Below are 13,565 nucleotides of genomic sequence, written 5' to 3'. Positions count from 1 at the left end.
AGTCAGGAACCACCCCTAGTCAGAGTATAGATTCGGAGAGTGGATGGGGGTTGCAGTGTCAAGTGAATGACCAGCTTTAGCACTTCTGTATATGTTTTTAAATCATCTCCTTTTTTGTTTAGAATTCGTAAGCAGAATACTATGAAATCATACTCTTTTGTACAGCTAAAGAACTGAAAACTTCCATGAACTGCTACATTTTTGTTTGTGTGAACAACTTCCTTCTGAACAGAATTTACTAACTGTTATATGAAAAGCATAATATTTTAAAACACCATTCCACCAAAAATGGAACAATTTGTTTATAACTTGGAGTAAAGGGAAAACTGGCACAGTGTGAGAATTCAGGTAGTAATAAATATTTAAAAAAATGCATAGTAAGCAAATACGGCAGTGAATGAGATACCTTGTGTATAAGTGCTAGCCATATCACTAATGCTAAGAAAAAAAAAAAACTTGAAATACAGGAAAATGAAAAAGAGGATTATGATTGTGTTGAGAGATAGATGACAACAAATTTGCCTTGCTAGAGAAGCTCAAGAGGTACATCTTGCCAGCCTTGTTAAACATACATAATAATCCAGTACTGTCATAGATCTGATCCTAATTCATTATGCTGCATGAAGATTTACCTGCTCCATGTACTACTAGTCAGTCAAAATGATAATTAAAAAAAATACAATGCCTTCTGTGTTAAAGTATTGGGGAAGTGGATGACATCCTAACATTCCTAGTGTAAGGGAAGCTATTTGATTCAAAATGTTTGGTTTAATGTAGTTGTTTCATGTCCTGCTGCTGCGGTTTACTAGTCAGCTCTGTCTGCTATTACTGTCAGACTCAATGTTAACACCTCATATGGGTTACCTAATAACTGTTAATCACCCTTCTAAGCACTGCTATGTTTGGGTCTTCTGCTAGAGTATTGCTGAACCAGGATGTAATTTAAACAGTTTTTTGAGCATAATCACAGCAGTCCTTGCACTACAATTGTCTTACGTATTCTCTTTAGAGGTGAGGAGGAAATCACCCACAACAGGAGACAGCAGGAAAGGAAAACCACAAGTCTGGTTGAAGAAGCAGGGAATCATGAATAAAGTAGTAATTAGTATTGTGTGTTTAATTTCATTAATATATATGTGTGTGTAGACACACACACACACACACACACACACACATATATATATATATATATATATATATATATATATATATATATATATATACATATATATGAAAATCATTTATAAAGGATGTAAAATGAAGCACTTCAGCACATTCAGTACATTACAGCAACCAAGAGTGAGGAGAGACATGTCAGTATATAAGTGCAGTATTCTGTCTTTAACTCATTTTATTAATGTTATTAATGCATATAAAGAAATAGTTTATAATGTATAGTAAATGAAACACCACACTGCATTCAGGACATTAATGCAACCAACTGTAAAATATATGTAAATACATAGCTGTGGTTTTCTAATTTTATAAGATGTAAGTATTTATGAAAGATGCCCTCAGTGCAGTATTGAAAACAACTGTATATCAGGTGGAGATACAATCATTTTGTTTGTGTAGTACACTGCAATAAGTAAACTGCACCAGAACTTGATCACAACACACACTATTCCAAAGTATGCTTAATTACTTCTCAGAGCAATCTTCCAACATACACATATGCATTTCCTATATCAGTAATAAGCACTGCACGTACATTCTGTTTTACTTCAATAAAAATGTATAAAAATAAAAATGTTTTAAACTAAGGAAGTGAATGCTGTGTAACATGATGTGCGAATTGTTTGCGTATTTTCTCTTTTGTCCCCCCCTTTTTTCTCTGTTATACTTATTTTAATAATATATTCCTGTCACCATCATTATTTTTCTTTTCCTCTCTTCCATTCATGTTCATTTTTTTTTCATATCCAAAATTCTCAGGAGCACCTGAGGTATGTACTTCCCAGGTTAGGGAGCTCTCACCTTCTGTTCCTGCAAGGATGTCCTCATAGGTATGGGGTAGTGGCACCACTCCTGTAAGTACCCGAGCATGTGACAGTCTGGCAATCCGCACTGAACAATGTCTTCAGGACTTGGTTTAGAATGTGCTGGAGCAGGTCATGGACAGCTGGATTCAGTTAACTGAAGCCTCTCTTCGATGTGTTCCAGATATGGTGTCTCAGTTGGTGCTGACCACTGCAACACTGCAGGCTTCTACCCTTCAACATTGGTGCCATCCCCTACACCACCATCTAGCAGTGGAAATATTTGAGGGTCTGTAGATTGGGGACTCCTGCTGGTACCACTCCTCGTCATCCCATCTTCCCTTATCCTTTCACATATTCCCCACCCACACTACCCTCCTATAAAAAAAAAAAAAGACTTGAAAACATATGGGGGGCTATTCCTCACCAAAAATATTGTATTTCTCCTCTCCCAACTCCTTCAACACAATTCTCTTGATGAATGTCTCCCCTTCTTCTATGATTTCTATATCCCCCTTTCTATTCTTTAAAGTAACCAACAGGATGTTCACTTAAGGATATCCCGTTATAAAACATTTTAAACCGTTTATGTTTTTAAGATATTAATAATAAAAGCTGTGCAGTTCATTACTTGCCTTAGGTCTTTTATGCATTACTGTGAATGACCACATTTGTCCACAATATCCGAGTACATACAAAGTGATATAAAGCCTGCAGCTTTCACTTAGTACTTTAATACGTCATATATACTTAGTGCTTACTTTTAGTTACTTTATACTTTTGCTGTAAGTAAGCATGCTTCTCAAAATTCCTTTACTGTTCCTTATTCAGGATGAAGAACCTGCACCTACTTTATTTCCATATACAAGCAGGGGCACTCTTTGTGGATAACTGCTAAGTAGCTGTAAACTCCGGCAGTGTGAATGCCATGCTAAATCTTCATGCTCCTTTATTGTAGCACACATACTGGCAGCATGCAAATTACTTTCAGGATGAAAATGAGAAAAGAAATATAAAGTTAGAGTCCAAGAGATACAGGAAGGAGAAAAATAATTAAGCAGCCATCTTCATTAGACTAGCCCCCCTGCCCAAGTAACAGCATATTTTTAAAAAAATCATGGCACAGAAGCAATGCAGGCACTACAAAACTGAGGAGGAAAACCTGATAACAAGTGCTGGAAGACTACTGAAGTGCCTCTGAATAATGTGATGAAATAAAATATTTTCAATGGAACAAAAGAAGAAATTGACAAAAATAATTGTAGTGTAAGCATTCTATTATTTGTTGGTGTTAGATGACTCAGTAAGGCAGAATGCTATATGCCTCCTATCACACGCTAAAGACGTCAGTATTAAGATTCATTGTAATTATTGCTGTAGAGTATTCTGTGCCAGTAAGGAAACATCAGATTCTTTAATTCAATATGTTTTCATAATCTTATTAGTATATATTTTTTGCTGCACTGAAGATAAGTCAATGTGTTGTATGTGCAACTGTGGCTTTGTACCTTACACAACCTTTGATACCTGAACAGCCTTTATAAAAGTGTATGAATGCGTAACTTCATGTTACACTTCTGGAGCTTGGCAATTCTTGAGTGTGCTTGTATTGTACAACTTGTCTGCACTTCAAATTTCTGTAGTCATGTTTAATTTATGTTGCATAGAACAAAAGTGTTCCATATTAATAACATAAACATACAGATTACATTTGTAAAATTATTAAATTAGAAACACAAATCATTGATTATTATTGTAATGTCTTTCAGAAAGTTTATTTATACTATGATATAATATATATATACTCAAACATAAATTTTGTTTTGCAGAATTTCCTGACAATTGCAGATTTGTTACTGGAAGATACAAACCACACAAACCAAGCAAACTGGACAGAGGCAAACTCTTATGATGGGAGCTCCCGACTCCTGCAGTCATTGGAAAATTTTGCCAAAAAATATAAACCTCAAAAGTATGGAAGCTATAATATCTCAACAAATAATATTGAGTTGCAAGGAGTAATGCTAAATACTTCTAATGAAATACCCACTTTTGAAAAAACATTTTTCCAAAATAATACAGTACGCATATCAAAAATAAGAAGCAATTCTGTTAATGGAGACATTCTGATTGTAAGCATTGGTATTAAAAAGCTTGCAAGTCTACTGCCACTAAATATAAGCAATGATGCAAAAAATACAAATAATTTTTCAGTCAATGGGATTTTAATAAGCACAACAGTGAATGAAGGCATTACCATTGAGAGCATAAGTAATTCTTTTCAGAAGAATAACGCAACACTGAATGATGTAAATTGTGTATTTTGGAATTTTACTAATCTTGTATGGAAGAGTGATGACTGTTTACCAGAACAAGGAAGTACTGGAGACATTATTAACTGCACCTGTAAACATTTAACTTCATTCTCTATTTTGATGTCGTACAAACCCATTGGTGACATTATGGTTTTAAACTGGATTACCTATATTGGCCTTGGCGTATCAATTGGAAGTTTATTGCTTTGCATTTTTATTGAAAAGCTGGTATGGAAAGTGGTAACCAAAAACAAAACATCATACATTCGCCATGTTTCCATTGTGAATATTGCCATATCTCTTCTAATTGCAGACATCTGGTTTATTATAGGAATAGCAATTCAAGATGGAAAGAACATTGTTGACAGGAATGATGCTGCATGCAATACTGCAACATTTTTCATTCACTTCTTTTACCTCGCATTGTTTTTCTGGATGTTTGTTCTGGGTCTGTTCCTTTTTTATCGTTTAATCCTAGTTTTTCATGACATAAGCAGAACTGCCATGGTTATCATTGCATTTTCCTTGGGTTATGGTAGTCCTTTCATAATAGCAATCATAACCATTGCTGTAACATTACCACACAGGTATAAACAGACAGATGCCTGCTGGCTGAACTGGCATGACTCCAAAGCTCTGCTTGCTTTTGTTATACCTGCACTGGTCATCATTGCTGCCAATTTTATATTTTTGTTAGTTGTTGTAATAAAGATTATGAGGCCTGCTGTTGGAGAAAGACCAAGACAAGATGAAAAGAACACCATGGTCCAGATTATAAGGAGTGTTGCCATACTGACACCATTATTAGGCATCACATGGGCATTTGGTGTAGCAACAATTGTGGGAGGTGACCAGCTTGCCTTCCATGTAATATTTACAATTCTCAATGCCTTTCAGGTATGTATTTCTAACAGGAAGTATGATAAGGAGAATTTAACTGCTGATTTTATTTATTTATTGAACAGAAACACACACACACACACACACACACACACACACACACACACACACACACAGATACAGATATCTATGCATGTGGATCCCCTTCTAATCTTCTAATACTTGAATGGGCATATCATCAAATTTCATTTTTGCGAGACAAAAATTGTGAAAGCGAAAAATCAAAACGGTGAATTTTCCCTGGGTTAGTAAACACTTGCCCAACATGCCCTTTTCTACACTGTAATGTGGCCCAGAGTTGGTATATATATATATATATATATATATATATATATATATATATATATATATATATATATAGTTAAAGGGGGTGTGGGTTTTATTTACTGCAGTGTATGTTTCATTGAATTTTGTGCAAGTGTTTACTTGCCCTGGGAAAAAGTCACCATTATATATATATAAAATGTATGCATGTATGTGTGAGAGAAAGACAGATGTATACTTCTGTGTAATATTTAGAATTCTCAATGCCTTTCAAGTTTATTTTTCCATCATGGAGTGTGATATTTTAATGCATTTTGTGGTTCCTTTACCTGCTTGGCTTCGAGGTGTTTAACTGCTTTCTTTATTTAACACACACACATAAACACATGTACACACACACACACACACACACACACACACACACACATATATATATATATATATATATATATATATATATATATATATATATGTGAGTCTACTTTCAAATCATGAAATTACATTACCAAAGACTGGAATACCAAGACCATAACCACGAAAGTAAAATATACCAAAGGTGAATAATATTGAGTCCCAAAACATCGAAAAACACAGGCAAACACAAACCTCCCACCATACACCACAAAACACAAACCGACAGATATAAAATAAAGCACTGCTGACTTCTCTACATTTAAGCAGGGGGGCAAACCCCCTGCACCCCCTATGTGGGGAGCTGTGCCCCCCATACCCCCTTCAAATTTAATATACCAACTCTGAGATCGCACTACAGTGGTGGAAAGGTAAATTTCCTGATCCCCTACTGTACCATGATCTCCATAACAGATGTCCAAACACTTTCTAACATATGTACTTCTCCCTTCAATAATCATATACATCCTGCCATCACAAACACATCCACTCTGACTCACTTATCCAGGCACTGCAAACAACACAAACACAATTTACTTACAAACACATGAATTCTGCCCTCAACAGTAAAATCATCCTTACCCTTTGCTTCCCAACTTTTACAAAACAAGCTCATAAATTCCCTTCACCGGTACATGTAATGTCAGCCACATATATTATCTAAAATGCACCACTTCTTAAAGGGATGCTACACTATTCGTGCACTATGCAATACCTACCTTCACAGATTCTGTAACTTCAGACTCGATATTATGAATGTCAGGATTTTCAGAAGTCAGTCTTCCAGTCACAGTATTATTGTCTTCGTTAATGTAAGATTTAGTGATTTGAAAGTAGACCCATATATATATATATATATATATATATATATATATATATATATATATATATATATATATATGGGTACGGGGCATTTTGACCCTGGACATTTTGACCCCTGCATTACCACATTCCACACCTAGATCTGTAACTCTTTGAATACATTTTGATACCACTGTTATGACCTAGTTAACAAGGCTTTATAATAGTTTATAGCACTCATCAACAATACCGAAAACGTGATAATCATACGCAAAAGCATAGAAAATAACCCGTGATTAAACAGAACAAAATATTATTGCATTACTGGTCTCTAACCTGGTACAGTCATAGCGAACTCACATTAGCAAAGTAAAAAAAAAATTGAACACTGGTCTGGAGAATAAAACCTGCTTTAATAACAATTAAATGCATAAAATGAAATAGAAATTCAGATACATTGAGTAAATCTTCAAATACGCTAGTTAAATGTGTTAACTTCCTATGTAAAATTCATGATTAATTTTATTATTAACAAGTCAATAACTATTGTTAATTAAATTAATTATATGTAGATATTAAATAATATGTTAAATAAATTAACATGTACATTTTAAAATGTTAAATTCCAAAAAATTCCAAAGACACGAGTCTGGATTATTTCTCCCCAAGCCTCTGCTGAAAATGGGCTCTTTCCCTGTCAGACTTTCCCAGTAAACAAATGTTAAATAAATAAAATAATATATTAAAGTCCTATCTAAAATTCCTAATTAAAATATTAAGTATTATTTAATATGGGTTAAATAGTCTGGGATCAAACAGTTGAATAAATATTCTCATAAAGAATAAATATGAATTTTAATATGAAAGTGTATCCAATTGCATTGGGGTCAAACTGTCCTGCTTCCATATATCATATATAGATATAGATATATAGATATAGATATACATAGATATAGTTGTTGGGCATCCTGTAAAAACAACAGAATACCGACACCCAGCAGAATGATAGCATTTGGTTGACACAGACAGAGGTCTACTTTTGTGTGAGATTGACAATCCTTGGGTAGGGGGCATATTTCCTTTCCCTGGGGATTGTGTGATCTTGGAGTTAGTTTATATAATTAAAAAGGGTTACTGGGGGTGCAGTGGAGGCTTAACCCCTGCAAAAACATTTGCCATTGGTACCCAAGAGCATTCACAGAAAATTTCAGTATTTGTTCAGTTGATATTCTGACATCAATCTCCTGTATGACTGTATTCTATTGTTTCAATAAGATGCCTGACACCTCTATATACATACATATATATATATATATATATATATATATATATATATATATATATATATATATATATATATATATATATATATATTGTCTACTATACATGATCAAACCATATGGCTGAGACCATATGTTCAACTTTTGAAATTTCGAACATGCAAAAACAAAACAAAACAAAAACTTACCCACACATTGCTAGGAGGGGTGCAAGCCCCCTTGCACCCCACACCCCTTACAATTTAAATATACCAACTCCGACATTGCACTACAGTGTGGAAGATGGGAATCTTCCCATTCTGCACTATACAGAGATGCCTGTTCTGCATGGTCAAAATTTCAAATGTCGAACATATGGTATCAGTCAAATGGGTTTCCGCTTTCTGAAATTTTGATCATGTGTAGGGGACCCATATATATATATATATATATATATATATATATATATATATATATATATATATATATATATATAGTATATATTATACATATATAGATAAATACACATGTCTGGAGTGTTTCTTTCTGGGCCTCCGCTGAAAATGAGCTCTGTCCCAGTCAGACTTTCCCATTAAACAAATATTAAATAAATAAGAATAAATAAACACACATAAACATATATGTGTATTTATTACTTGACCTGTATACTAATAATGCATAACATCAGGTGCAGACATATTATAAGATTCAACAGGTTTAAGTTACAACTGCATTAAGATTTATACTGTTTTTCTTGGATACATTTCCATTGTCCCTGAACCCCTTGCTCATTATAATGAAAATACCAAAAAGAGACGATGTAACCAAACCTTATTTAAAACGATAACATACTCAAACATTAAAACATGGCAGTGTTGGAGAATGCTCAACCTCCCCATAAATTTATCCAGATAACATTGTCGCATGACTGCTCAGTACATTACAACCCCCAATGCTCCTGCAGCCTAATAAACTAGCAAACCATAAATCCTAAGCCAATACATACTTCAGAAACAATGAACAATGGCCATTAAAAAATGCAGACCTATGTCACTAAGATTCCCACGTTAAATAGCAAGCTCCATCTATCCTAAAGGAATGAATGGAGTAATTTCAGAGAAGAAGCTCCAGCAAGGATTGCTCCTCCACAATGCCTTGAGACCCTAACATTTTCTTTATCTTAATCACAAACTTCACCATTGAGACCAGCCTACCCTTAGCTCTCAACCTCTTAGCACAAAATATCTGGACAAAGCTAAAAATAATGGGGTGACAAAGCCCAAAAATACAGACAAATTTTAAACATTTTTCTTATAAATTTAGAATGTTGCAAGAAATAAAGATCTTGTGTGGCCATGCATTTTCTGAAGGATTTGAAGTTTGAAACTCAAATGTCTGTCATTATTTGGTTAATTCAGTTTCACTGATTTGTCACAAAAATCCAGAAAACCTCAAATTTTATGAGGAACAAACCAAAACTTTGAGACAAAACTCTGGACAGTCTGCAAAAAAATCTGGACAGTTGAGATATTTGACCTAGCCCCTAATTTTGGAAGACAAACCCCTTTAAACATCTGGTACTAGCCACTTCCATATTATTCCCCAAGCCACAGGACATGGAAGTAACTCCCTTTCTCTGGGTGAAAGCACCTGCTTGGTATAACTAATCTGGTCAGCCTTGCATGTGCTTGTATCAGCAAAGTAGACATCATTCCATCTAAGGTTATCCAACAATTATCTGACATGAAATTCCCCTGCATACTTGACAACAGATTGTGATGACTATATCACATATATCTCATAAGAGCTTGCCATTTCATAAAACTCTCTTAACAACACCAATAACAAATGCTTGGCCATGGGGCAGGAACGACCTTAGGTCAATTGGTGCCCTAGGCAAAAGGGCTCCACAGCACCCCCCCACCATACCACCTGTTGCCCCCATCCTGGTCTACCTACACCAAATAAATACTGGAAAAGTGCCCCTACTAGAGCGGCGCCCTAGGCGGTCGCCTAGTTGGCCTACGCCTAAGGCCGGCTATGGGTAGCCTAACATAAACTGATAAATCTCATACATTTTCTAGCCTCTCAAAATCCTTAATGTGTACCATTGCTGGTGAAACCATAACTCCTGAAAATTTGGCTCCTGTACTTATTGCAGCCAAACAAAGCCTAATGGTTCTAACTACCTCCTCTAACTCCTAACTGAAAAGTAGATACACAACCAGCAACCGCACAGACAATATTCACTCAGCCCATGGTATACCTTCTGTAAAATCCATAAATGCAGTCAATACTGTACTATAAGAATGCATTATTGACATAGCCCAGGATGCTAACTAACTACCCTGCTATCCTTAACCAATTGCCCAGAGCTACCCTGGCACTGCTGCAGGACACACCTGTGCCCATGAGTCCAGTTTCTGAAAAATGGAGCTAAATTCAAGCTAACCAAGAGTCAGCATGCCTGCACTCCTGCATTTATGACTTATCCATTACCACCAGTTTTTTGAAGTGCTAATTGCATCACAATCAGAAATTCATCCACACAAGCATTGACCCTCCCTATTGGTCAGGAAATAAGCCACCCAGGGTAATCCTTGCTAGGGATTTTTCTCTGAAATTACTGCTAACAGATAAACAAACCCAGAGACTCAATTGTCCCAGGTCCTGGCCTTAAAATTGCCTGTATCTCTTTTACCCAACTCAGCCAAGGCAGCTGTCAGATCTCTTAGCCCCAGGGCTTCTGCCTTTGCAGTTCTCTGTACTCCATTAGCATCAGTAAGGTCAAAAACTTCAACATATTTAGCTCTCCATATTTTGCTCACCACTAAATGGATATTAGGCATGATGAAAATGACCTTATCACTGACAAGAAGTCATGAAGGCCTCTCATACCCCCAGCAAATACCTCCTGCCTGTGCTGCCACAATCCTACCAGACCAAACTGTGCCCCTAACAGGCAGTGAAAATCCCTTCCTCCCAATGTCCATGCTGCCAAGGGATCATTGCCAAGGTACTCACACTGGACCACAACCAAGACTCACCATCCTGCTGTAGCCCACAGTACAACAACAGTTCATGCATCCTAGCCCTGTCACTTTCATTGAGCTATCAATAGCTAATCTGCCTGCCTTGAATCATCAGCAAAACGTTTACCTTGCACCAGCTGAAGTTCCACCACTGCTACAATATCAGCCCCGTTCTGCATCACCTTTCTTTGTTTCCCCTCTCATTCTATGATTCTCTGTGGGCAGGTTGTCATCTGCTCCTTTCTTCTTCAGGATTCGTATTGTTGGTGTAGAGCAGAGTGTGTGATATATCTTTAAGAAGCATTCCAGTTAGTGGGCTCATGCATATAAGTACAGAGCACGTGCAAGCCAGAGTGCTATTTTGAATGAGCAGCCAGATTGAGAGCATGCATGTATGTAGTCAGTCAGTTAGTTGGCTAGTTTAAGTTCAATGTTCCTACCATCCATCCTGATGTGATTGTATGCAATAAACTACTTAAATGAACACCCAAGCCCCATTGTTTTCTTAATGCACATAAGACGTATGACAGTTGGCACCTCCTGCATGACCATCTTCCTCTGTCTGTTGCTGAATTAGAGCCAGATGAAAAAAAAAACACTTTGGACATAATCATCTGCCATCTTTGCTATACCTCTGCCACAGATGACATCTTAGAAGAAAACAGAAATAAACCATGAGAACCTTTCTGCTGATAGCATCTTTCTCCCTCCCTTTGCTATGCCCATCCCTGCATATCTGCTGTAGCTAGTCCCATGAGCCTGTGAACCCTAACCGACATCCCTAGTGTCCCCATCTATCCCAGGATTCTTATCAGTGAGTTTGGTTGAAAACAGCTGTATAGCGTTTTATTTTGTTATTTTTTTCTTTTTCTTTCTCTTTATTTATTTTATCCAGCTACTCTGGTGGTGCTGCGGTAGCATTGTCACCTCACAGTAAGACGTTGTCCTGTTCGATTCTCAGCTAAAGCGTCTTCTGTGTGGAGACATGCATGAATGGGCGTACCTTCGTTGAAGGTTGTGTGTCAGAGCCGGCAACTCGGTACGTAAAAATCTACTGCCAATCATTTGCGGACCGGAGTTCCGCTGTGGCGACCCCTAACCAGGAAAAGCTGAAAGACACAACAACAACTCTTGAATGATATTATTACAAAACCGGGAAAAGCCGAAAGACACAACAACAACAACTCTTGAATGATATTATTACATTTTTTATTATTATATTTCTTCTCACACTCTTCTTCCTTCTGCACCCTAACTTCCACTTCTACCTTCCCTTCCTCTCTACCATCCTTAGTAGGGTGAGGTAGCCCCCACATCCCTTTCTCACTACCTGGATGGGGCAAAGGCCCAACCTTAGCTTTAACCATTGAGGGTCCCCTAACCCCATTACTATATTTCTAATTTTATATATATTTATTTTCTTTTCTTTACCCCTCCTCTATCCTTTCTATCCTTCTCCTGCCCCATTTGCCTAGCATGAAACATAGCCCATCTCCTCCATTAATACCACCAATGGCACTCTTACCACCAGCAATCACTGAGACTACACCCCCCACCCCCAAATTGGCATGTATCACTTCACATCTTAGGACATTTGTGGACAAAGCCAATTAACAAGAAAGGAGCATAAATGCTTAAACTCTTGTCAGCTTATAAATATTGCCCAAATGAACTTAAAATATCACTATAATAACAGGTTATAACTTAACAAGGTTTCTGAACAATACGGTGTCTGCCCTTATGACTACACTGACCCACACATTCATAGCCACCAGTCAGAAAAGAAGAGCACCACCACTCCAGTCTTCTGCCATGATTTTCTCAAGCCTCCTGCTGACACTTTTGCAAGAGCCATGCACCTGTACCCCCCTTGTTTGCATTTATTGCTGCTGTTGCAATTTCCTCCTTAGTTTTAGGTTTCATTGCCTTTACCTAACTCTGGGTGGTACCTTCACGATGAGCTATCTGTATAAGCAGCTACTTTAGTTGCCAACATATTTCATACCTGCCTTAAATAAATTAAAAAAAATGTCTTTTATTTATTTACAAAATGTATGTAATGGATGTCACCACCCTGGTGTGAGGATGATACTGCCCCTGATGCCAGTGATGCTGCCTCTCTCTCCCTGCCCTCCAAAGAGAGGAATATCCCAACGTCAATGGCCAAAGGTTGATCACATGGAGACAGGCCCGCCCAGCTCAATGGGCTCTTACCCTAGCTGACCGCAGAGCTAAGGAACCAATTACGAATCCTCCCCAATAACAAATTCAACCCATGACTGAGGACAATACCATTATGAAGCCTAGAAAGAGCAGGATGTAATCCCATATCAGGAGAAGGAGCCTCATGACCAAGTATGCTGCCAACAGAGAATTGCAGCAGCAAGCTCCATGTCAGACCTCCCCTGGAAGCCTAAAGAAGAAAGAGGCATTCTACCAAGGCCCCAGATTTATCACCACTTATAATATGGACAGTAATGCATGTTGGAATATCATAATGGAAAACTGGGACTTATTCAGACTAGATTCAAATGTGTTTATTAAATTAAGTAACCGACCTCAGGTTACATATAAGAAAGCAAACAATTTAAAAACATTGTTTGA

At 37.0% G+C, this 13,565-nt stretch overlaps 1 protein-coding gene across 1 annotated transcript in view; it reads left to right on the top strand.

The window, feature by feature from the left end:
• LOC122794936 (adhesion G-protein coupled receptor F1-like) overlaps nt 1-13,565 on the top strand; it is a 596,440-nt gene that overhangs the window by 516,609 nt on the left and 66,266 nt on the right. Inside the window, exon 6 of the mRNA XM_044063531.1 lies at nt 3,809-5,191. Coding sequence (XP_043919466.1) covers nt 3,809-5,191 — 1,383 coding nt within the window. The remainder of the gene's footprint in view (nt 1-3,808; nt 5,192-13,565) is intronic.

This window comes from Protopterus annectens, chromosome 2.part1, assembly GCF_019279795.1.
Source record: "Protopterus annectens isolate FY-2018-M chromosome 2.part1, PAN1.0, whole genome shotgun sequence".
Taxonomy (NCBI): Eukaryota; Metazoa; Chordata; order Ceratodontiformes; family Protopteridae; genus Protopterus; species Protopterus annectens.
The sequence above is the reverse complement of the archived record's forward strand: the minus strand, read 5'-3'. Positions and strand labels throughout refer to the sequence as shown.